At 42.0% G+C, this 26191-nt stretch overlaps 1 protein-coding gene across 2 annotated transcripts; it reads right to left on the minus strand.

Moving 5' to 3' along the window:
• Positions 1 to 67: 67 nt before the first annotated feature.
• On the minus strand, positions 68 to 24188 carry rhpn2 (rhophilin Rho GTPase binding protein 2). Of its 2 annotated transcripts, none has more exons than XM_011494057.3 (15): positions 23953 to 24188; positions 20658 to 20773; positions 16540 to 16668; positions 12448 to 12523; positions 10050 to 10127; positions 9648 to 9772; positions 9005 to 9171; positions 7961 to 8148; positions 7715 to 7871; positions 6856 to 6975; positions 6578 to 6772; positions 5465 to 5511; positions 3044 to 3190; positions 2255 to 2410; positions 68 to 1822 (listed from the first exon to the last, which is right to left on the minus strand). In XM_011494057.3, exons 1-15 carry the CDS (start codon positions 24016 to 24018, stop codon positions 1559 to 1561), a joined length of 2031 nt encoding a protein of 676 aa, XP_011492359.1. In that variant the 5' UTR covers positions 24019 to 24188; the 3' UTR covers positions 68 to 1558. The 2 variants fall into 2 exon arrangements, with proteins under 2 accessions (XP_011492359.1, XP_011492354.1); XM_011494052.3 differs by having other exon boundaries at positions 5435 to 5511.
• Positions 24189 to 26191: the final 2003 nt, after the last annotated feature.

The following is a 26191-nucleotide window of genomic DNA, read 5'->3' on the forward strand; positions in this document are numbered from 1 at the left end:
GCGCGTTGGTTTCCTCTGGTCAAATTCCAAGCCAGACAAACACTGTAAAACATTAATATCTCACACATTCTTTTTGAATTATTTTTATTGACGTTTTACACATGAGAAGCAAAAATGCAGCACAATGTTTGACGGAGCTAAATAAACTGAACATGACAGAAAAGGTGGTGATAAAGTACACAGTCGCTATAGGAACAGAGGCCGACACATACAGTCTTTGCTTACAACGGTTTCCTTCAGCAAATAAAAATCATTGCACAATTTTAGAGTTTTGACATTTCACTTGATGATCCGACATAGATGGCACTTGAGACAAAACGAGTACACAAATCTTTTTGCTAACACCTAATCATGATTAGTATTTAAAACGTTTACATTGACTGAATAGTGTAACAATGAAAAAAAAAAAACAAGGATTAAGTTCATGAAATACATTCCTCCAAGTGAGCAAGAAATCCACTGTGCAACAATTTAAAACTTGAACAAACTAGACGTTACACCTACAGCTTTCCGATATATTTATTCTTTATTACATAAATAATTTGATTATCAAATGTGTAAAAGAATCTACTTTGTAGATAAAGAGGTAGTCCAACACAGCAGTGTCAGTAAAAAGGTGACAGAAAGACGAATAGCTGAAAACCCGAACGGCGGCTGTGTTGGCTGTCCGAGCGAGCGCGGCGCCGGAACGTCCGCCCGCACGGTTCCCTTCTAGAGACACAATGAGGTTCACAGTAATGCAGATCTCCTGTTAAGACACGGACGAGAAAAGAGCCTGGCGTGTGAGCGTAACGTGTTCGTGTTGCATGGCACTCCGCTGAAACGGCGTCTTAAAAACACAAAACCAACACATGGGTGACATTTAGCAGCTTAGAAGATATTGCATTCTAAAGTGATCCCCACGCAAAGAGAAACCAAAGAATATGACGTATTAACATTTTTTGTAGTGCGCTTCAGTAAATGTGAATATACAGAAAATACACGACTCTTTAGGAACAAACATGGAGGAATCCCACACAAACACGGAACTGCAGCACTGAGCTCCACCTGGTGGGCTCACCTGTCCACTTCAACGGTCCGTCAGTTCAAACGGCGGCGACTTTTGCGACGCTTCTAAGTTTGAACTTTCTAAAAAGAGGGAGTTTGACAGCGTCTGAGAGTAAAAATGTTTCATTTCTATCTAATTTCAAGGATAGAACCATCTTAAAACACGAAGCCTCTTTTCCTCTTAACAACCACCACCTCAGGAATGAATGGAGTCAAACTGTCGTTTTTGTAGAAGTCAAAGGAAAAGTCGTCTTTGTGTAACTTTTAAGGTGGCAGTTGGACACATTGCGTGTTCCCACACATAACAGGAACTGCGCCGCACACGCTGGGATGGCACAGAGAGCTTTGGCTCCCAGTTCAGAACTCTGCTGGGACGGGACAGGAGACAAACCCACATAGGCACCGGGAACAGTCGCAGGCAGAGTATGTTTGTACGCTGTTGAGTCCGTGGCGCCCGAGCAGCAGTGGAAGCACGGAGAGGCACTTACAGCACAGCCGGCGGGTCCCGTACTCAGAATAAGCTTTCGCTGTTGTAGGCGCTGGAGCTGGGGAAGCTGGGGGGGTGCTTGTTCCAGGGAAGGCTGCCGGAGTAGTCGGCCGTGGGGAGGCTGATGGTGCTGGTGCTCTTCACCTTGTTCTTCAGGCCCCAGCTGAGGAACGACGACTTCTTGGCCACTTTGCGGGTCTTGGGGTTCTTGTCCTCGTCGTCGTGGGCCAGGCAGATCATGGAGTAGGTCTTGGGCAGATTTCCACTGAAGGTGGCGCTCTTGGCCGGCTGGTTAGACACAGAAGAGTCTTAATTAGAGCTGCTTTCTGCTTGTAACACCACAACAACCTAAACTCATACTTTGGGCCTTTCAATGATAGATCTGTTTTCTGCTTTTAGCGCTTTATTTCAACCTTTAGGCTGCTTGTTTTTAGACATTGTAACATTTATACTTTCATGTTGATATGTTTCTTGGTTATAGTTATTCTTTACACTTTAATGAGAAGAGTTTGTCGTGTGTGAATCCTTTTGTTTTGTGGTTTCTGAAATACGCTTTTATTTTGTAAAGTTCTTTGTGCTGATTTAAACGAAAAGTGCTTTACAGCCGCTGGAGCTGGGGAAGCGGCTACAAAGACTTCTGGGAAATTTCCCTGGATTCCGGAAATGTACACCCCCTTCTAGAGCGCCAAGTGGCGAGTGAAAGAGCGGTGCGGTGCGTACCATGGAAGGGTTGGCGTCCAGCATGCTGACCACCTGGATGTTGATGCCCTCTTCGTCCACATCCTTCAACAGGCGCATCACTTGGGTCATGCCCATCCATTTGCACTCTGTGTCGCCCACGGCAACAATGTAGTCTCCCTCTTTGAGCCCATCTTTCTGAGAACGCCAGAGGAAGAAACAGGGGTTAGAGAGGAAGAACTAGGTCAGAGCGGAGGGTCTACACGGGTCAAGCCCACCTCAGGTCCTTCTATACATCCTCAGACCGCATGAAACCTGAACAGGCGTTTCTGTCATGTCCGCCGGCAGCCTGTTTTCTAATGGGGTCCATCTGCATTTCCAGCATCTCTACATTCTTCCTTCCTATAGAAGGACTCCTTTTTTCTATAAAGGTCTGGCTGATTGTGGCATTAAAGTTTCAGAGTCTGGCCTAGTTGGGTTTATGTAATATTCCTAATCTGTGTCTGCGTATGGCCTGCTGGGCCTAATAAGAGTCTGCTCTTTGTCAGCACCTCTTAATGAGCCGTCAGGCTACAAAGGATTGCAGAGTGTAAATACTCCCCATTTCTTAATTAAAATAGTAAGCAGACTAGCAGTGGGGGGGGTCCTGAGCTGGTTTTGGAGATTTGCTTCATTTAACCTGAACAGACAGGATCTTGTGGGTTTCATTCTGTCTATACTCACATTCCAGAAATGTCAATCTTTTCTTTTTTTTTTGCTCCGTTTCTAAACAACAAATAGAAGCAGGGTTCATTTCTCTTTCTTGGACTGAAGGAGAAGTGTTGAACTTACAGCGGCCACACAGAGGGGGTCCAGGGACACCACCTGCACCGGCGATCCCCCTTTCAGGGTAAAACCCAGGTCTCTCCCCTCAGGACAGAGTCTCACTGTCCGTGGGGGTGTCCAGTGCTGCTTGGCAGAAAAGACTGTGAGAGGACCCTGAGTGGACACAGACGGTAAGCAGAGTTAATGCGGCGTCTCCAGACATTCATATCCTGTTCTCTGCAGCCTGCAGAAAACTGAAAACCCTGAGTAAGAAGCGCTTTCTTTCTGACACGTGACCTGTTATTCAACCTCATAATAGCAATCGGTTGACTCCTGAACACCGACTGTCTAAGAGAACTGGACTGAGCGAGCGTGACGTCACTGGGGCCGTAACAATTAATCCAGCCAGACCGATCTGTCTGAGCCAAGCTGTTCAAACTTTTTACCATCAGAAAAATCATTTTAAAATGAGTTAAATCGATAATCAATATTAAGAAACACCATCCGGATTCAGACGCGGTAGGTTTATTTTACTATAACAAAAGAAAAGTGCATCAGCAGACGACACACACGTGATGTCAGCATAAGCGGATCAGTCCATCATTTCAGTCCAATGTGTGGAAACACAAGTCATGTGACCATCCAGTGTCTAGAATGTTCTTAGAATGTTCCCTCTGGACTCCTTGGATGTGGAAAAACAACAGTGGGCTGAACTTTAGGAAACTTAAATGGGAATGGATTTGACATTCATTCTTCTGTTTGTTTGTTTGGACACACATTTCATTTACACTGGATTATCTTGAAGAAATCCCAGGAATCTAGAAAACTGAAGTTTTATTAAACAACAAATCCTAAATTTAAGGTGTCGAGAATATCATTAATTGTATTTATTTCACAGCACATTGAGTTCTGCGTCCCGATTGGCTGCAGTCAATCTCCTCTGCTCCGTGTCTCCTGTCAGGAATGCGTTCAGCTCGGCAAATCTGCGTGACCCTTTAAATCACGAGCAGATCTATTTAATCTGTGATGCTGGATTTAATTTTCTCAATGCTCATGTCTGAGAAAAGAGATTTACAGCCTTATTACTATTATTATTGAAATCTATTAAGATGACTACTAGCTGATTTCACCTGTCGTGGGTCATTTTAAGAACGTAACCCCCCCTCTGTTTAGAAAAGATTGAGACTTTTTGCTAAATGAAAAATAAAACTGTGGAAGGAGCTGCTGTTATGACATCAGGATTTTTTGGGTCATTTTACACAATAAATGAAACTTTTTTTTATACTTTGGCTTTTAACCAAAGTGGAAATTGAACTTTTTTATTTTTATTTTTCATGTTTGTGTGTCGTTGTTTTTTTCTCTTTTACTTGTTCGACTTTGTTACACGCAAGTTGGCATTTGCTATTTTAAAGGGAAATAAAAATAGGATAAAATAAAAATAATCCCAGTCGTTCAAAGAATAAAGATTCAAAAAAGATTCATGGAAGTCTGTGATCTCTCCTGGCTCCTGTTATGTAGCTGAATTAGGAAAACATATCCTCAACATGACCTGGTTTTTGCTCTAAAACATTTAAAGGGAAGATGGGAACAGTAGCAGGTGTGAAGCATGGATGGAATTAGAGTGAAGAAAATTCAATAACTCAGCAGGACAAGGACACCAAAATAGAGCTGATGGAAACATCTGTCATCTGCAGCTGATGGTTAGAGAAAAAAAACCTGCATCAGTGCTCAGGAATAAAATGAGAAGAAGAAAAAAAGCATAGCAGCTTTGGGAAAAAATAATCTAAATCCACACTCTTGTCCCTGTACACAGATAAATACCAGAAAAAATGTGTTTTTTTATTGGTCTACGGATTTATTAACATTCTTTATCATGTTTCACGAAGTAAAGTCTTTTTATAAAACCTTGACATTAGCCAAAGAAGAAAACCTGGCATTATAGAAGGTTCTGTATATTTGTGGGCAGATCAGAGGATGACAGGAGACCCATCAACCACCTCCACAGTCAGAAGATGCTTGTATTACGTAGTTAGCTTCAGAAATTTATTGAAACAGGAAACGTTTAGTGGTTATCATTGAAATGGATGAACAGCATTCAGCAGCAAATGTCAGTCCCGATATTTGACCCTCAGCAGCAGTTCTGCTCCCCACAGCATAAACCACAATAAGTAGATTTTGGCCGACACCACATCCCGTTAGTGTTAGTGTTTGCCTCCAGGAGGATCGGGCACATCTAAAATGTACCAGATCCTTCTGGGGGTTCAGTCTGGGTTGGTTGTATTCAAAAACTACAGCAACACAAACTATAAGCACAAAAAAAGGCACAACGTTGATGCCAAATTGTGTCACTTGATGAATCAACCAACCTCTGGGTGTGAAAGCGTAATGTGAGTGAGAAAATATTAGTAACCCACATACCAGTCTGTGGAAAAAGTCTTTGACCTTCACCTTTGACGTTGAAGGAGTCTCCATCTCTGCTTTACGCTCCGTTTTAGCTAAAGGAGGAGACAAACAAAAGACACTTTTACTTCACCGCTGCAGCCCAACATTCAGTAAACTGTTGTGCAGAAACGCTGGGCTGGCAGGGAAGAACGTGAACATCATCCGCTGCTGTACCCACACTCCTGCTCCGCTGGGGTGTGGGGCTGCTGTCGCTGAAAAGACTGTTCAGTTTCTGGCAGAGGAGCATCACTTCTCACCGACTGTTGTTGGTCGTACGGAGAGCCAATTCTAACGAAAACCGAAACACCACAACTGACTAAAGCAGCAGCATGGATGCCGCGGACTCACTCCAGTGTGCAGAGATGAAGCTGCAGGACAAATACCAGCTACAGGAAGTGCATCAGAACGAAAACCCAAAGCCATTAAAGCCCCAGAAGGCTCAAATATTTCCAGAGTGCCACAGACTCTGGTCTCAAGAAGGTTTTGGTGGAACCAGTAAAGTCGCCTTCATCATTCTTAACCCTGGAGAACTCCTTTTTTCTCCCGGGCTTTTAAAGCTATTCGACTATTTTTGTGTTTATTTTTTTGGTAACTGCAGTAAACAGTGGCCAAACAAAAAAAAGTGAAAACAAAATGATAAAATTAAAATAGAAAAAAAAATACAGAAAATGAAATGAAGAAACTTTGAATTGAAGCTTTTCCTTCTCCAGTTTTTGCTTTTTTTAAAGAGATGAATGAGTTCCCTAAGCCAGAATAAAAACATCCAGTTAAAATAAGCTTCAACAGCCACACAGGTGGACCTCTCACTTCTGCTCAATAGGCTCCATGATGCAGTTGCAATAATGGGATAGGCTTTTTTTCAAAAAGTCGCTTTTCTTCCTGTTGATTGCGTAAACCGTCCAATTGTTCCGGTATGTCAAAGAGCGTAAAACAGCGACATCTCCGGTGTCGTTTGCGTGAAACCATTTGCAGTGTGTTTTACAAACACAGAGGATGGCTAAAGCTTGTAGCTAGGAACCAGATGTGCTGTCCGTCACCAGCAGCCCCCAATGAGCTACAGGGACTCTACTGACCCGACAGTCGGGTAGTTTTTCTCTCTCAAGCTGGCCTTAGACTCACAGAGGATGTTTGGGGCTTCCATGTAGTCTGTGAACTCCTCCTCATTTTCAAACTCGGTGTACTTGTCCAGAGAGTGATAGTGGCTGGTCTTCAGGATGTCCCGCAGGACATCGTGATTGTTCAGGTTCGGGCACATGTCAAAAATCCTCAGCGCCTCCTCGTGACCGCTGGTGGACTTACGAATGTGAGCTTTGCCTAGAGACACAAAGACAAGTTCACAGCAGAAGTTAAAAAGCTGAGAAGGAAAACGGGTTAAGAGCTGTGCTGTTGTATCCTACCGAGACGCTCGCGCAGCTCCGTCTGCTTCAGCACGTCCAGAGGAGTCCATCCTTCAGGAAACTGATCGTACACTTGAGAAAATGTCTTCTCCTGGTGGTCCTCGTCGTCTTTGGGACCCACTAAACACAGACGGATAGAACTCAGATCAGGACACAATCTTCCATCCATTGGTTCAACAGTGCTCAAAACCTTCACCAAAAATGTACTTCTGCTGACAAACCAACAAACAAAAACATCATAATACCATCGATAGGAATCCATGAAGACCAATTCTTTTTTTAATCTACTTTCAATGGTAACCGGGTAGTTAAGAGGCTTTTGGAAGCTTCATCAAAATTCCAAACGTAGCAGGAACGATCTGCCAGTTTCTGTGGATTCAATCCGTTTACTACCTTCTTGTCTACAGTTCTGGGCTTAATGGCTTCATTTTGCTGCTCCACACAGGAATCTGTTAATGAGCTGACCGACTCTGGGCTGCATCGCTCTGCTGTCCTTCTATTCAGCTCTGTTCGGTTCCAGAACCAGCTATTACATCAGGCTTTTCAAAGCGTCTTTTCAAGTCTGCCTCTCCCATTTTAACGCAACTGTAAAAGACAAAGCCCGTCTTTACAAACTGAAACCATCATTATTTATGAGCTGGATAACGTTGTTCCTTCTATCATGTCAGCTGCTGGGAGAGCCCCCCCCCCACATCCCCTTTATTTGCTCTGAGTGTTTTTGTTGTGTCAATCACTCCAGGAAACGGTCTGTGTGGATCCTGACGGCTGTTACGCAACACAACAGGGACTGGCAGCGGGGCGTGTGCCAGCCTTTGGAGATAACGGGGAGGGCGGAGCATAATAAAGCTTTTCCCCTTACACTGGTGGTCCAGCAGCGCCACTGCCACAAAGTAATGCGCCATGGAGCTGTAGTGGTTGGTTTTCACTTGAGTCATGGTGGACCAGAACAGCGGCACGTTGTCTTTGAGCTGCGTCTGGATCATGCACTGATGGACTTGATCGTAGACTTCTGCCACCTAGCAGGAAAAAGACGGCATCACAGCAGATTAAAATGTAGTTAAATACAGGTGTTTGCGAGGTCTGGGGTTGGATTTTTCTTTTTTACCTTTGCAGCCTCCTGGGCGACCTTTATCATAGCGTTAAACTTGTTCCGGGTGCCTGGCAGCACAGATTTTTCAAACAGGCACTCTTGAGCTTGAGCGAGCATGAGGCGGATGAGCATGCTGAGCATGGCTGGGCCCATGTCGAAGCTGGGAGTGTGGGTGAAGGTCTCCTTGAGGTAGTTCAGGATACCTGAAGAGGAAGCGGGAGGTCAGAGGAGGCTGCAGTGAAGGGGTTTTAAGTGTTTGCTTCAGTTGAGGGTTTTCAAATCTACTAAAAACTTTCTTCTGTAAATTGAGAACAGTTATATTCAAAGCTGTGCTGATCTTTTAAGATCCTTAACCTCTCTGGTCTGGGGTTTGGTGTCTGAGCCGGTTTAAGATCACGTTTTCAGAAGAAAACAAGCAGGCAGACACCTAGAGTTTGCTGCTCCAGCACAGCCCACTAACACACCTGCCTTCTCCGTTGAAAATTGTGTTTTTTAATGGTTTAAGGTTGCGTTCAGGTCACCAGGTACCGTGCAGCGTCTTTGAAGCACAAAATGATTTTGTAAACTAAAAAATCTAGTATTTAAAATGTATGGGATTCTTAAAACTAAAATGTATGGGATTCTTAAAACTAAAATGTATGGGATTCTTAAAACTAAAATGTATGGGATTCTTAAAACTAAAATGTATGGGATTCTTAAAACTAAAATGTATGGGATTCTTAAAACTAAAATGTATGGGATTCTTAAAACTAAAATGTATGGGATTCTTAAAACTAGAACAATGTCTGTCTTGTCATTCTTAGAATAAAAAATCTGGCATTATTATAATTATTATTATTATTATCATTACTATATAATTATGGCGCTTTAACAGCTGTTTTGTCAGGTAATAATTTGGTGGAAGTTTTCTGACAATCGTTCTCTTGGTACATGTTCAACAATGGGACTCCCACTTTATTTCTGTCGGCATTTCTCCTGAGGGAATTCCTTCCAGCCAGACTGCCCTCCCCTGAATGTTTGACATACCGCACCTTACATCTGATAATCCCGACTGCATACCTGAAGCCTTCTGGAAGGACGAGATGGCCTCCTCCAGGCCCGCTGTGGTCTGACGGTTACTGCGGGTTCCGATCTGGGAAAAGAGGGCGGCCATGTTGAAGAGAATGCTGGCCTTTTCCAGAGACAGGTTCTGCTGGCACACGGGCACTCCGGTGAAGGAATCGTACCTACGGAACAAAGCAGGAACCATCAGCACCTCCTTGTTAGGCAGAACCTGAAGAAGCTGCCTAAGTTTAACTCAACCAGAAAAAAACTGTAAAATAAAGGCAAAATAAACGCATGTTTGTTGCTTAGTCTAAGGGTTAAAGTTCAATATTCTTAGACATTCGTGGTTTCTGCTTTTAAATGTTAAAAATATTGACATCATGCTGTAGATTCTGAGTAAATGTAAATGTGTTTGAACAAACCACATTCTCAACACTCAACCATAAAAGTATCTGAAGTATTTCTGAGGCACAGTTCTGTTTACATATGATAGCTCTAAGGAAGTGAGCCATGAAGGCCTGCTTTAACACAGGACTTATTATGGGTCCCAGGTTTTTTAGATCCCCCGACTCCTAAAAACAGCTAACCAAGAACAGATTAGCCTCCTTCATAAAGCATGACTCGTTTCCAGTGAAAACCAACCAAAGCTGTGGCTCACCAGGTGAAGAAGATGCCGGTCTGGTTGGTCGGAGCAAAGAATCGGCTCTCTATCATTGGAAGGTGGTTGTAGTACTTTTCCAGCAGCTCCACCCCGGCCTCGCTCCGACTTGGGGTTCTGCATGCCTGAGACATGAAAGCAAGCAGTCTATAATCATGAAATACTTGAGTGGTTAACGTGCTCCGAGCTCTTGCTGTAACCAGTTGGAACGATTAGCATGACTACAGGCAGCTTTCCCTTTACTTTTGAACATGTTGGTAGAAACACAGTGAAGCTTGGGTGCAGAGGGGGAAGTGTGCTTTAGGGTTCAGATATGACTCAGAAATACTGTACTAATGTGAGGGGAAATGGCATTTGCCGAGTTTAGATCTTCAGTTTAAGAAGCAGGAATCTGATAAACACCTCTCTCAGGTCCATCAGGTCAGCAATCTCGTCTTCAAATTTCCTGCTATCTTCATTGTAGTGCTCCATGATAAAGTCCTGCAAAAAACAAGGAAAATCTGCTCAGAAAAAACGATGTTGAAGTACAATCGCTTTGACACCATATCAGATATGTAATGGCAAAGCTAAACAAATGTGCATCATAGCAACAAGCCTATAAAACCTGAGCCGGGATGACGCAGCTCATAAAATCACACACCGCCATGAACACTCGTGTGTAAAGTAGGAGCACGCCGTAAAGGTGCCATTGATGAACAACAGGTTCTGTATCTGCTGGCCGGATTTTCACGATGACTTGATCCGCGCTGACAGACAGACTGACATTTGCCAACCTTGCCAAAGCACTGAAGGAGCTTTGCAGAATGTTGCAATAAGCCCAACAGGAATGATGCCAAACACACTCAGGCTCACGAGGGAGAGCTATTCCAGCCTAAAGGTTGTGTCTGAGAAGAACGAGGCGGCAGGTGAGCAGCAAACAGACGCCATGACCCAAATACTTTATTCTAACCTAAAATACTCAAGTCTGGAGGATGGGAGCCATTTATTTTTTGAGGAAATTTGTCTCCCTTTTGGTTAAAATCTGTGCTTTAAGTGGGCAGATACTCAATACAGGCACATCTAAATATAGCTCTTTAGAATATTGCGAATACTAGACTCTGGAACTCTCATTTTAATATTGTTTTTTTTAAGACCTAATTATTATAAATCCTTGGTCTAACAGAGAGATCAGTCGGAAGGCGCTGAAAATGTTTTTCAACACAAGGGTGTCATCATCATCTCCTTCCCTCTCAGTCATGGTGCAGAAATAAATAAAAATGACAGGATAAATAAACTAAGGGCAAAACCCTGATCCATCCAGACAGCCGAAGTGAATGGTATCCCACAATTCCTTGCACTGCCAGATCTGACAGCAGGCTTAATGTGTCTGTGACCATCGCTACAATCTATTGCCATTGGACAGAGAGGGTGTGATGTCATGTACAGGGCGTACCTCACCTCTGGCAATCGCGAAATGTGGCTAAATCTCTTGACAGTGATTGGCCGAGTCGGTTTGAGTCAGGTTTTTAGGGAAACTACAGTCGGCAATCATGAGTGAGCTTGTTGGATCACTTAGTTTTTTCCATTTCCATGACATTTTTGTTACATGGTTTGCCTAATATTAAATCAAATTAAAATAATGTCCTAATTGTACACCTTTAAAATAACCAAGTACACAGTGACTAAATGTATCTATAGACTTGACCTGAGCTCCCTCTCTTATTTCATATGACTACGCAAACAAAAAAGTATTTCTTTTTAATTGATCAATATTTACATTCAAAATTCTCTCCATGATAGAGAGTACCGCCACTATGGAAGCATTTCTGTCTCATTATTAAAAATAAAAGTCAATATCAGAAATGCTTTTTCATTTTAAAATTGAAGCTGCATTCGTTTACTCAAAAATAAAAATTCAATCAGCCAAACGGCCTCTCTCTCTTTTTCTTCTTCGCTCGTTCTATCAGTGAATTCAAATGATAAAAAAAATGGTTTTATACATTTTACTTTCAAAGAGTTATCTGGTAAATGTGTAACAAAATTCAGTTAGAAATATCTAATCTGACAATTAAAATGGATTAACAGAAATGCTTTTTTTATTTTCACAATGTAACTGCATCAATTGACTCAAAAATAAAATAAAAAATAAATCAATCCTATCCCGGCCACTTGTGGGCGAAGGCAGAGGACATCCTGGACAGTTATCCAGTCCGTCACAGGGCCCAACCCTCCAAAATACTTTTTCATTTTTTACTTCAACAGCGCTCATTCTGTGACATATTTCAAGCAATAAAGCAAAGATTGGATTGCATTTTCGTTTTCACATCCACACGCAAAAAGCGTAAAATATTTCAATTCCAGTCAGCATTTCCAGGGGGGACGCGGGGCAAATTAGATATTTCTAATTTAATTTTGCTACATTTACTAGAGAACTTTTGGAAAATGAAATCTGAAAAAAACATTTTCTTTATCATTTTAATTAAGTGACTTAATGAGTGTTGTTGAAAAAAGAAAAAGCCATTTGGCTGATTAATTTTTCGTTTATTTTTTGAGTCAATGAATGCAGCTTCATTTTGAAAATGAAAAAGCATTTCTGGTATTGACTTTTATTTTTAATTATGAGACAGAAATGCTTCCATCAGCCACTTCTTGTTGTCCCCTTAAAACACTGCTTAAAACCAACTTCTGAACAAAAAAAAAATTCAGATTTAATCTGTCATTGTTGTTTTCTGCCAGTTAACACAGACTTAAATGTTTTAATGTCCAACTTTATCTGGAAGTGGGTGTTTAGGTTTCTATCTGCAGGAAGGTTCGGTCATACCTTGAATGGAGCAGAAAAGTCCACTTCTTTTGTCTCCTTCAGTCCCAAAGCAATCAAGGGAATGTTGACGGTTTCCCTAAAAGCAAAACACAACGATATAAAAATAAATATCAAGATGCATTTGTGCCAACAAAGAAATTCTGACAACATGGAAGGTAGTGTCAGTTCACATTTTTATTCATTTTTAGTGCTGGTTTAATTTTAGAAAAGGCATTTATCCACCATTTACCCAACGGATGTAGCATTTCTTCTCACAGTTCTCAAAAGGTAACTTTTACTTTTAAGTAAGTTAGAGGGAGCTCCATAAAACCTTCTGCTTTGATCTGAGCCAAAGCGGGAGCGCTGCTTCTAGTCGTGAGGACTCAAAGGTTCTCATTAGCGACAGACGGAAAGCAGGTTCAGCCTGATTTTTACGAGAAACATGCCCTCCCAGGAGCCAGTGGCTGTTCTGAGAGGCAGTAAAGGACAACTAAATGACCCCCCCCCCCCCGAGGCTCAAAGCGGGGCAATGCTGCATTTTGACAAACGGTGGGATTTGTGAGGCATTGGTTTGGAACAGGCCGAGTACAGTGTTTGCAGAACAGGCTGTCAGAAACACGGTGTCCAGATGAAGAACTCCTCACTCACACTCATTCATCACGGGCTGATAAGAGCACATTCCTGTGGAAGGCTGGCTCTGTGAGTCACAGAGAACCCGCATGAACCAGAACTCTGACAGCAGTATGGGAGCTGGACTGTGATCCATTAAGACTTGGAGACGTTCCTCTAGTGAGGAACAGGCGGAGCTTTTGAGGAGGAACTCGTCTGTTCTGCCAACTCTGTCAAGATATTGAAATGTTTAAAGCCGAAGAAAATCCTCCTTTTTAACACACACACATCCATTTCCACACTTGGTTTGTGGGAAAACTGTGGGAAAGTCGTGGAACAGATGGAGATTCCATTAGCAATTATTAGATCTTTGACTTATTTAGAGCATCAATTTTGGACAGAGTTGGTAGTTCAAATGCCAAATGGATTTGTTTTTGCCAGTAGGGTTTCAGGTTATGGAACAAAAAGTATATTAAAAAAGATGTCTGACTTTTATTGTTTCATACTAAAGAAAGAATTAAAAAAATCTTTTTTTATTCTGATAAATTGTGGCTTTTCATCTCTATAATGTCATATCCATGTGACTGTGCTCAAAATGTTACATTTTCATTTTGATAAATACACATTTCTGACAGTTCTGTTCAGTTTAAAGCTTAAAAACAGAAGCTTCAAATGTTTAATGGGATTTTTAAAGGCGTACAGAAGGTGAAGTGCACGGGCAGTAACATTACCTCATTCCTCAAAACCAGCTGAATCTGGTTTGAGTGAGAAGAAGAAGAAAAAAAGAGCAGAAGCAAGCTTTTAAAAGGATGTGGGACTTGTGGGAAAGTCTTAGAAAGGTGAGGAGAAAGTGCTTGTGTGCGTTCCTGCACGTCACTGTGCGCTTGTGTTTCATTCTAAGAAAAGAACAAGGACCATTTCTACGGCGAATCATTTGCAATTAATTACCTGCTGTGAATAAAGTCCTGCACACATTTCTCAGCATGCTCAGAATGGTGTGAATATGCGGATTTCTTTGTGCTTGTTGAAGGCTTACACCTGTCCACGGATGCTTCTTGGTAGCAGGTGAGCGGGTGCGTCTCTAAGAGGCTGACACTGAGGTTGTAATCAGTTTAATCCCATGTAACACTAGAGCACACGTGTCAAACTCCAGGCTCAGGACAAATGTCGCCCGCCGTGTCATTTTATGTGGCCCGCGAGAGCATTAAAGTTTTTTAATTTCTTAGAATAAAAAATAAAAATTGGTGTTTAATTATTCATATCTAGGGGGAATCTGACTTGAAATATCGAATCGGGCAACTATACATTAGGACTTAAACACTGTCCATATAACGTAACCTGACAGAATCAAATGTAAAAGGATTTATGCTAAAGTAACAAGCAAACATATGTTTTCTATGCAACTGTAATTGTCTCTTTAAAAAGGTATAATAAATAAATAAATGAGTTATTCAACTTTCAGGAGTAGTTGCATTTTCATTACATTTAGTTACATGTATTAGTTATATTTGGCCCTTTGAGGACAGCCACTATGCTGATATGGCCCTCGGTGAAAATGAGTTTGACACCCCGCACTAGAGCAGAAACACTCCCAGAGGCGGACCGTCTTAACCTCATGACGACCAGCAGTAAAAATGTGTCCTCTATAGAGGACATTTCTACCCCTTGTCTTTGTATCCACAGAGGACATTTGAGGCTCTTCAATGACACCAAATGGGAAGGGGTTTGGCTCTGGGAATTGTAAAATAATTTTGACTGGATAACATTCCTTTGTTCCTGGTAGTCAGGAGGTTAAGGAGGGTTACAGTTTTTCACACAAACAAACCCGCAGATATGCCACTGAGGTTTGCCGCTTTTCAGGAAAAATAAATAAAAAGTTACCATTAGGCAGAAACAATCCTAAACCAACTCAGATTTCACTGACTCTTCAGAAACTGTCTGGACAAAGATGCTAGATGTCACTTTTTGTACTTAACCCCCCCCCCCCAAACATGTTTTAGAGTAAATGAGTAAACGTGAGGAACGGTCCGATTTAAAACCTGCGAGGCTCTAAATGGGTTAAAAAGAGCCAAAAACCTGTCCAGCTGCGGCACGCCGGATAAAAACACTTTCACAAAAATACTGTCTGCTGGGATTCTGGTGACAGAAGTTAATCGTCTTAGGTGGGGAGTCATGCCCGTCTGTCATGTCACAGACCAACTACCCGACTCGCTGAAACTAGGTTAAACCGGTTCTTATGCTCTGTGATCCATAAGCCAAACTCACTAATCTGGCTTACGGTAGCGAGAGCACAAGTTCGCCTTTTGGGTTTCAAACAAAGGGAAACAAACACCTTGATCTTCGGACTGCACTGTGCGGGCACGTAACAGCTGAGTGAGGGACCCTCTGAGCCGTTACCACGGCTACCAGCACACGGCCCTCCCGCCCTCCACAGCCTGTGGTCCTGGTGTTGTTGACCTGCTGTGGTTGGGCTGACTCGGACACCTTTGCACGAGCCCATGTTGGGTTTGGTGGAAGCACGGTCATACGTGTAATTTGTGGCTTTAAAGTGTGGTGCAAACATTACTAATGCAGATATTTAAGACTCTGCTGTGGTCCCATGAGCCACTGCGGCACAATAAACCTATGTTTAGACTTTTTTCTGTTTGTGTGCAAGTCACTCATGACAATTAAGAATATGGTTTGGATAAATAAGTAAGCAAGAGGTTTAAAGTCATTATAATGCCCATCAATTAAAAAAAAGACACTTTCTTGTTGTATTTTCAGAAGCGGGTTGTGTTCTTATAGAGGGATGCTTGTGGTATTAACACCCACAGGCGTTTCCGCGTCACTCAACACATCTTTTGTGTCTTTTTAAAGCTCTGTTGACACGTGATTGGATCCTCCTTCCTTTCGTACAGTATTTTTTTTACCGACACACAATATATCTGCCGGGTCTGTAAACAAAGAAAGCTCCAGAAGCGCTCTAATCGCTCGCACAGTAGGCCACACCCGACAATGAAAGGACGCTTTTTTATGAGATGCTTATCATGGTTTGCATACGTGTGTGTGATACCTTATCCTTGTTGCTTTGTGTTTCGTGCTACTAAAGCCTGTCAGTCCAGTTTGGCAAAGCTTTCCACTGACTCTCTGGCATTTCTGAATGTGTAACTCATCCTTCACAAGCCTCTTGTCTCCCTTCCGTCTTCAAGCATCTTTCTTTTGAATCACAGTTTGAAAATGTACCCTGAGGTGTCACATCCACCTGTCCCAGTTCTTCTGCTTTTTGTTTCATTTAGAACTTGGGTTAACTAAAGGAAGTGACATATACAAACACTTTACTGGCCATTTACAAGAGATTGTATTTTAGGATTTCACGGGAACTCTACATTTTGTGGATTATGTCATCATGAAACTTTAAATAAAAATAAAAAACGTTAAAAAGCTACATAAGATGACAATAATTCTCACTTTTAATGAGCGTTTCACTGTGCAAATGTATTAAACGAGACAGACTTTACTCACTGTTTGTTCTGATAGACGTCCACTGAACTGTTGAGAGCATCCAGCTGTCCCATTAGGAGCTGCAGGTCGGAGTTTACAAAACTCAACTCCAGAAGGACCATCTCTTTGACCTTGTTGTTGGACGTCGCTCTAAAAACGGTTAAGAGACAAGAGAAAGAGGAGAAAATTTTACTTTATGTCTCAGTCCTATTATTTGAAACGTTTTTGTGCTCCTTCATTTCCTGGGTCAAGTGTTTTTATCCTTCTTAGGACATGGAAAAAAAGAGAGTTCAACCGTTTTTTGCAAAAATATAACTTTTTCTTAAAGTTACAGACATGTCCACTACAGTGGACTACATGCACCTGAGGACCCAATAGTAGGCATTAGGAACTTACTGTAAAGAGGAATTACCTTGTATTATTTTGTAAATATACAAACTTTTGTTGCTTTTTATGCTTTGACAAACATAAAAACCGTTTCTGATAAATGGTAACGCTGTCTACAAGCCTAAAAGAAAACCAGTGCTACTCAGCCATGAAACTTAATGTGTTAAACTATCCTCAACAGGAGACACATTCTATCAAGATGAAGGACAGTATTACTAAGACCTGATTTTAGCGTGTTGGAAGAAAACACAAGCTGATAGTTTAGTCTCTGTATCTCCTTGTACATCCATGATCATCACACCTAGACTGTATGAAAGGTCGCCAAGCATCCAGTACCACATGCACAACATGCAGATGCATTTGGTCTAACGCGTGTTTGCAGCAACATGGCATCGTTTGGCATTTTTCACCTCAAAGAGTTGGGGCCAGTGATATTCTTTGTCAAACATGACCTCACAGACCATTTTATTGACTGCTCTCCGTTTCGTGGGTCGTGGCTTTTGCTGGACAGTAGAGTGCCTGTTTTCATCAGTGATGGAGCCGCAGAAGCTTTGTGTGGGACAGTATGGTGAGGTGACAATCATGCTGACAATCCTTTTTGTCATCATCCTCAACTTCTGCCGCTTTACTGTCTGCATCTTCATCACCTCTGCTCTTCTCTGTCAGCCAATCATCACTGTTGTCACAACACTCATCATTACAGGAGCTGGATGGAATTTCCTGGACTGCTCCGCCTTATTCTTTGCTCTGATCAAAAATACTTAGAATAGTAACTCAAACTACAGCCAATCTGCACAGTAATGCATATTCTAAATAAATAGCTATAAATATAACAACTATATAATGATTTATGACCAAAACTGTCACAGGAAACACTGAAGCAATCACATGATGTGTTAAAAATGATGTATGACCTCCACTTCATCTGACACATGGTTAATCATAATTCTCTTCACATAAATGAACATTGACTTACTGTTCAAAAGAAAGAAAGACTTTATTAATTATCCACTGCACTTCCCAGCAAGAAATCAGCCTGAACTATTTAAAGAACAAGTTGTGCAAACATCTGAACTAAAGTTAAAAAGAAAGAAAAACAGAAAATGAAAACAATATACGACATAAAAGATGAGCAAAAAGAAAACATCTTCTGTTTTACTTGGAAGAAAACTTCCGTGTAGTTGATTGTTAAAACAGATTTCTTTTGCTAATCTACAGCAGGGAGCTTCTGTTGCAGAGCCGTGACACTTTCCCTCCTGCAAACGTGCTGTTCAGGGCAATAAGGCAACGCTTGTGTCAGAGGGGTCAGAGGTCAGGGGTCAGAAAAGAATGTAAGCTTAACACAGCATGCGACTGCTGCTCTCTACACTACATTTTGCACAGAATGAGCATTAATCTTTGATCTTTTAAGGTTTTTTTTGCAGCATTTTGCAGGAAAATGTGTCACTTATTTTCAGTGAGAATATTTTGGTACAAATTTCCTTTATTTATTTTTATTAAATCAGCGTCATGGAGACGGGTTTGGGTCGCTGCACTGGGGCAGATAAAGCTGTCATCACGGATGGAGTCTTTGTGTGCGACTTGACGTGCAGCTAACGTGCACATCGCTCAGTCAAGATAACACAAAGTCCTCTTTACCAAATCCGTGCTTCAGGGTGACGGGTCACAGGAAAGCAAAACACAAACACTGCCTGGTCAGTTCACTGCAACCTTCCCTGGCACTACAAAGAATATTTATCTAGAAAAGGTTCCTGAACACTGTTATGTTCCTGTTGGACTCCCACAGAACCTGAATATAAGATCCTGGTAACATCAGGACCACAGCTTGCCCCCGTCATTTTGGCTGACAGGTTTCAGAGGAGGCTGCGTCAGGAAAAAGCGGTGGAAGTGCTGCGGTTTTGGACAGAACAGATGCAAACCAGCTCAGAGCCTGTGATTAAAAACCAATTGAAATGACTAATATCATCATGCGGTGCGTGGGAACCGCTCTTTATGCCAGTGAGTGCGGCTAGACTGCAGTCTTCCTGCTTCTGTCCTCTGGAAAGACTGCTTCATGCTTTGGGCAGGTTGACAACTTTTCCTTTAATGTTGTCCTGTTCAGCAGAGAAACACACAGATTGGAGCTGAGTGCCTCTTGTGATGGACGTGTTTTGCAGATAGACATCTTTAATAGCCATCGACAGGCTTCAATCCCATACTTTCCGTTTTACGTTCTTTTAATGAGTTTGAAGGAAATAAAAGACAAAGAATCCACGCACTGATCTTTGAAGGATTCCAAATGAGTTAAAGAAGAGAAAAAGAAATCCTGTAAATAAAACCATCTAAATGAAAAAGAATGAAGAGATTTGATTTGGATCATCGTTCTGTGAACAAACGATCTGTAGTTGATCTGAACCCAGACGGGCCTTTGGGCTCCTGGGACGGCAACAAAAGGCTAAAAGACGCCTTTGCCCCCCCCCAGTGCTTTCTGAGTGAGTTATGTGAGCTCTGGGAGGAATGCAGAGAACTGAGGCAGTCAGCAGGCCGACACACGAATGCACACAACTGGAGACCACACTGCAGTGGTTAATGCAGCTGCTGGACCCTGAACCACACCTACGGTAGAACCGGACCAGAGCTTTGGTGTCGACTGCACGCCAGCCTGTGCGCCGTTTCACACATGGCGGTTTGCAGAATGTCGTCAGTGTGGTGATAAAATCTGCTCACAGACATGTTAATACCTGCCAGCATCTCAATAACAAGGAATGAAAAATTTTTGGATTTCTCAGCAGCTGAACGGCAAACTCCACCAGAAAAGATGAAAAGACGAAGACATAAAGACGTGTGCCCTTCTGTTTGGCCCCCTGACTAAGCATGCCTTCGTGTTTATCAATTTAAAATCTTACTCCCATCATATTAGTTATCTGTTAGAAGGCAAACTTTACCGTCTTTTTCTTGTTTTTGTTGTTTACTTTTTTTTCTATTTCAGAGCAAACAGCTGAGAGCTGTCTGAGCGTCCAGATTTTAGAATAATATGCCTCTCAGGTGTAAAAGGTCAAACTTGTGGAGTGAATTTATTGAGAGGGTTTAAAGAAGCTCCTCTTGATTTGTGGCGGATGCGATCTGGAGCCGCTGTAGACAGACTCCAGCACGGGTCACTCCACCACAGCTCTGTGTTGTTTTGTCACAAACAGAAGCTTTGCTACACAAATGTTCAGGTTTGGTGAAGCACACAGAGCGGAGGAAGCCATCCATGCCCCCGCAAAGAACAGCACAGCGAGAAAGGTGCTCCTTCATGGGGTCCGGTCCTCACTCATGCACAACAGCTCTACAGTCAGACTCCAGAGGCACATCTGCTTAAAACAACACTCCTACACTGGACATAATGAAGGGGCGTTAGGCCATTAAAAACAGGTCTCTGGAAGGGGCTAATGTGTTGTAAAAAGGATAAAAAAGACAAGTTCTCGAAACAAAAGTTCTTGTTTTTTCAGGTTACATGGACCTGAAATCAACATTGAGCAGAATCTTAACCCCTGAAGCCATCAGACTTAATCAATTTGGTTTTAGATTAATAAAAGGAAATGCATCCCTCAGGGACAGAACCAACAAACGGATGCACTGTTTCCTCTTGCACAACAATTTCAAATTTGTGTTTGCATGTTCCCGACAGGTGTGATCCTAACGCCCTCCTCTCTGGAACATTCCCTCCTAATTTGCAAGAAGGCTTTTGGAAAGATCCCCGTTTAGTGACTTGTGCGTGACTGGCGTCTCACTTCAGCAGGTTCTCAGCTCCGGCCCTAATCCTCATCTGTTTGATGATCTGCTGGTTCAGGACGGCTCGCTCTTTCTGCAGTTTGCTCCGTCCCGTCTGCGCCAGCGGGTTGCATCCCTGCAAAGAGGAGAAACGCAATTTAAAACTTTTAGGACATTTCCTCTGAGTGTTTTGACCTGAAATAAGTGCCCGTCTGTGTCTATTGAGGGCACGCCTTTGCCCCTAGCGGTGTCAGGACTGCCCGGTCCACTGAGCCGTCACTCACAACAGTAACTGAGCACCGCAGCTCAAGGTCAGTCGGATTTGCATGGCCAAACAAAAAAATGCAACATGTGGGAGAACCAGTCAGCACAGAAAAACCAGTCCGTTTACAGTCATCAGCAGGAGACAAAAGGGTTTGCGTTATAAAAAGAAAAGAAAAAGAACACTTCAGTTTCAAGAAAGACACCCGTTTAGTTCAAACTTGACTTATTAATTAAATAAAGATGAACCATGAAAACAAATGTTCAAAAAGGTTTGTGCTACATTAAAACTCATTTTTTCTGAATAAATTACAGATTTTTTTGCTTCAACCCAAAAGAAACACAGTGACTCACACACAACAACAACAACAACTCAATCTTAAAAGACACCTGACAACATTTTAGAGTCAACCTGTCATCATGAGCTATGTCCTGAAATAAACAGATGATTTTCCTGGAAAAGTACCGTGAAAACCAATATTTCTCTAATGCTGTTTGCTTAGAGTCTATAAACAATGTCTCCTTACAGCTTTACAGGGCTGCTGTCACGTCATTTCAGCAACAGCAACAACAGTCAAGCTGCCTCGTCATCGCTTCCTATCTGCCACTCCGCCGTCTGATGCCGAAGCTCAATAAAGGTTCTGATATCAAACTTTTTATGATTGTGTCCCTTAAATGTTGTCGAGCTGCCAGGTTTTAGGCAGACCAGAGCAGAACAGGATGAAGGAAGTCACAGTGATCCTGTAGGGACACATTTCCTGCCTTCAGCAAAGGTCGTGTTTGACCTTCTAGGTGCAGCGTGATGCCTTTCTTCCACCACGCTGCTAATCCAGAGTAAGCATTTCAGCAGAGGACAGCCGTGTTTATGACACAACACAGCTGTTTCCAGGCCGGACCCGGAGGAGCAGGACCTTTTCCTGAGAGTGACGGCACCACTAAGCACACAATGTAAAGCGGGCGTGGGCTGATGGCAGCATGACGGCGTTTGATCATTACGTCGCTGCAAGGCGTATGCTCATGACAGAGGACGAGGGAGTGGCATATGTTTGATAGTTACCATAGCAGCAAGTTTCTATTTCTAAATTTAGTACACAATTCAAAAATGCCCCCTGCCTTCAGCATAAGCTCCGGCAGCCCTGTGACCCCGAAACGGACAAAACGGGTTTAGAATATGAACGAATAAGGGAAAATTGAAAAATGCCAACAGACGACATCTGGGTCGATGTTTTAGGAGTCAGAACAGAACAAACTCGACGTCAACCAAAGGTTTCTACAACCACGTTTCATCACCAAAGAGCAGATCAAGTTTTTCCTCTGCTTGCCGTCTTTCCTCACTGAATTTATTTGCACGGGAAATTGAACCCAAACCTGGCACTTTCAAACACTGAGACTCTTCCTCTGTGAGGGCACGAAACACTCCATGAGAACACAGCTCAAAGCCTGCCCAGCAGCCAATCAACGTGAGTATTTCATCAAGAACATATGGAGCAATGCTTGATGGGATGCTTGGTTTATCCAAGTGGTGATCATCATCAGCCGTGACCCATTTATGAACTACAATAAACCAACAATCGATAAGATGATTTAAGGGAGGAGCGGGTCTGATCACGGCACACATCAGGCTTCGATTCATCAAACTAAATATAACCAAGTCAGCATCTGATCTAGGTCTTTCACTTGCCCATATTCCAGCATTAATGCCGCTTAGGGAAAGTTTCCCCGTCTTCATAAACCACAGCACATGTTGTCAATTTGTGTTTGCGGTCTGGCGGAGGAACAGCCTCGGTCCAAATGCTACGTCAATGCTGGAGTTGAGGACGAGGAGGAGAATCATGCCGACTTGGCGGTTTTAGCTGCCGTCTTTTCCATCCTCCAGCAGCCATCCGGTCAGACCTCGGCGGACAAGGAGGTGAAACTGTGGAGAGCTGGGAAAGATGCCCTGAACCCAAGACAGCTGCCTGGAACATCAGCGAAGCCCTACAAATCATTCAACTCATTTTCACCCAAAAGAAGGAGGATGAAGAAATGGAAGCAAAGTTCACCCTGGATCTAACAGTTTTCAAATAGGTTTCTTTTATTATACAAAAAATTAAGGAAAAGGCAATGAATATTTATTAGAAAAATGCAACAAATAGAAGGATGAGTCACATAAAAGTAGAGCTAGATTTTTCCTACAGACATCAAGATAATATTTTGTGGGTTTTTCCATCATGTCCTGTGTCAAACCCTGCCTCCCACTGACCTTTTTATAGACACAGGAAGCATGGCAGAGAGCCTCAATCCAGACAGCATTGAGAGGGGGATTCAGGGGATTTAAAAGGCACAAAAGCTACGCTCACCAGATCCATCTAAACAGACGGCTCTATTAAAAAAAAAGGCCCGTGTGTGGAGGGTAACCCGTGTATATGTGAAATCATAAAGACACAGACTGCAGGGTGGCAGGCAGGCAGGAAACTCAGTAAAAACACATTAGATAATCTCTCAAGCTCTGCCAACTGTCTCTCCTGAGACCTCAGACTAAACAAAGCTCTGGAAAACAGCACAATCTGTGAAGCTGGACAGTTCACGTGACATTAGAAAAGAAAAAAAATACATTATTTATGAGCTCCTGTTAGCCTGTGATAAAACAGAATAAGTGAGTAAAATATAGTTAAAGCCCCAACTGTGGCTTTGCCGTGTTAGTCACTGAGGGGAGTCACACATTTGACAGGAAACTGATAATCATTGTGGAGATAAAGCTATTTCTGGAGCATGCACCCCCACAGGCACCTGAGGCTAAAAGCTAGCTATAATCAAACTATTTTAGCTAGCATCTGAACTCTAACCTGCGGCTTTAATCCTAATAATAACAAGTGATATGAGAGGTAAAGTTATGATTAAAAAATGTCAAAAAATCTTAAAAATATACATATTATATATATATTTGCTCTAAATTAGTCACACACAAAAAGAAAGAAAGAAAACACGGAATTAAATATTGCTATATATCCTTCTCAAGATTTGAGGAAAAAGTAGTGCCCGGTTAGATGAGGGTCCTTCAGTTACAAAGCTCACCTTTCTGAAGTAGCTGAGAGTTCCTCCGCTGTCGTTTATGCCGTTCGGTATTAAGGCGTCCGTCATCCTCGGAGAAGTTTCTGAACGACTTAAAAAAATAAAAAAAAAACTCAAGGAAAACGTGAAACGATCGGAGAGAGAAAAAGGAATTTTTTGAATGCTTCTTTTCTTTGACTGTTTGCTGTGCTGTACAGGTGGGTGTTATCCCTCCGCTCACGAAGCAGCTCTGACCGTCCTCCGCCCTGCCAAAGACTTTTCCAGCACCAACGGCTGACTCCGCCCACCGCGAGGGCAGAAGATGAGACAAAAAATAAAAAAGTAGGGCGTCCGAAAGTCTCACCTGTGCGTCGCAGGTGAGGTAGTAGACAACACTGCTGTTCCTTATTAAAAACACTTCTAGAATAAATAGTTTTTTTAAGGACATTAAATGTGGCATCTAAAGATGGTCACTTTAGGAGGTGAATAAAGCCCAAAAAAGGTCTAAAATTAATTTTAAAAGGCACAAAAACAAGTACTTTCCAAAATCTACAAGGCAGAATAAAGTAAGATCCAAAGCAATATGTTGTTAATTTTAACCCATATATTTCCCCCTGCCATACTGATATAAGGCAAGTTTTGTTGTGATTACAAAATCAAAGAATAAGTATAAAAAGCAAAATGAAATGTTTATTCACTTTGCTTTCATAATTTGGTAAGTATTAAAGGTAAACTGAATGTGCAATATATATATATAATGTAGATATTAACATCTATATTGCCATAATTAATATATATTTTCATAGGGACCTTACTGCATTCTATTTATGGGGGGAAAAAACAACTTCCTGTGTAGTAATGTGTATTTTAGTTCATTCAGGGGATTTGAGGTCTGACCAAACTGATTGGTAAACTTTCTCCTGTGTGAAGCCAACTTGACGACACGGGTTTGTTATTGCTAAAGTGAGATTAGCTGTGTCCTGAGTGTGGCTGGTTTAACCAGTTGGAAAGCATACTGAACTTCTGCTTGTGTAAGAGCCAGTTATTAATGTCAGACGAGGATTATCAGTAGCAGCAACCAAAAAGAGGTGAAACCAGAAGTGTGTTGCTTCAGCTGTAAACTGGGTCAAAACTAACTGTGGTTATCTGGGACAAATAGTTTGACTGCAAAACAACAAAACAGAACTTTTGTCAGAGACGAACAAACTGTGGCCAAATGACTTAAACTTCACCAAGGGTGCCGCTTAAACGAGTCTCAAAACACCTGAAGTTGGGAAAATAGCTTAGCATTTAAATTTGATTAAATCTGATTTACTAACGGTAAAGTGTGGTGTACCACAGGGATCTGTCTTTGGGCCAATTCTGTTGATCTGGTCTGTTAACGCTGCACTCTGTCACTGGTGTTGACAGTGAAACAAATAAACAATCTAAATTTTCATGTGTAATTTAATTGTAATGTTGAATAACCTTGTATTCCGCATTTCTATCAATACATTTGTGTTCAAATGTATTATTTCTATGCAGTGGCAGAGTTAGAACATTTGATATGTGGGGGTGAGAACAGCCATTCCAAATAGAAGGATGAAAGGATCAGCCTGTAAGATTTAAGGCTCACAAATTGCAAAAATTGCATTTTTTCACCTGCGCAATATAGCTAGGAGCAGAAATATAGTATCTAAAAGTGATGCTGAAAAGCTCATCCATGCTTTTTTTACGTCTAGGCCGGATTACTGTAACGCTTTGCTAGCAGCGTGTCTTTAAAGTTCCTTAAAAAGTCTTCAGCTTGATCAGAATGCTGTTAGCAGGAACTAGCAGAAGAGATCACATCACTCCTGTGTTAGTTTCACTTCACTGGATCCCAGTTGAATCTAGAATCAAGTCCAAAATCCTCCTGCTAACATATAAGGCCTTACATGGTATGGCCCCATCCTATATCAAATACCTCATAGTTCCTTACCACCCAAACAGAACACTTTGATCACTAAATACAGGACTGCTTGTGGTTCCTAGAATTATTAAGTACAGTTGGAGGTAGAGCGTTTAGCCACCAAGCCCCTGTCTTATGGAATAAGCTCCCAGCTCATGGAAGAGAGGCCGACACAGTTTCTACATTCAAAGTTAGGTTTAAAACATTCCTCTTTGGACAGGATTATTGCCAGACTAGCCAGTAATCAAAGAATATTTAACTCACTATTAACATGTTTGAATTCAATTGAATAACAACGACAATATTGCAGAACATATTTCACTTTTCTTTTTGCAA

Source organism: Oryzias latipes, chromosome 3 (genome assembly GCF_002234675.1).
Source record: "Oryzias latipes chromosome 3, ASM223467v1".
NCBI classification, from domain to species: Eukaryota; Metazoa; Chordata; class Actinopteri; order Beloniformes; family Adrianichthyidae; genus Oryzias; species Oryzias latipes.

Excerpts from the sequence above, each read along its gene's own strand:
- rhpn2 (XM_011494052.3), bottom strand. The coding sequence starts at position 24,018 with ATGACGGACGCCTTAATACCGAACGGCATAAACGACAGCGGAGGAACT. Across the intron at positions 9,172-9,647 it reads ACCGGCATCTTCTTCACCTG|GTACGATTCCTTCACCGGAG; the intron begins GTGAGCCACAGC and ends TTTGTTCCGTAG. Across the intron at positions 8,149-9,004 it reads GTCCTTCCAGAAGGCTTCAG|GTATCCTGAACTACCTCAAG; the intron begins GTATGCAGTCGG and ends CTTCCTCTTCAG.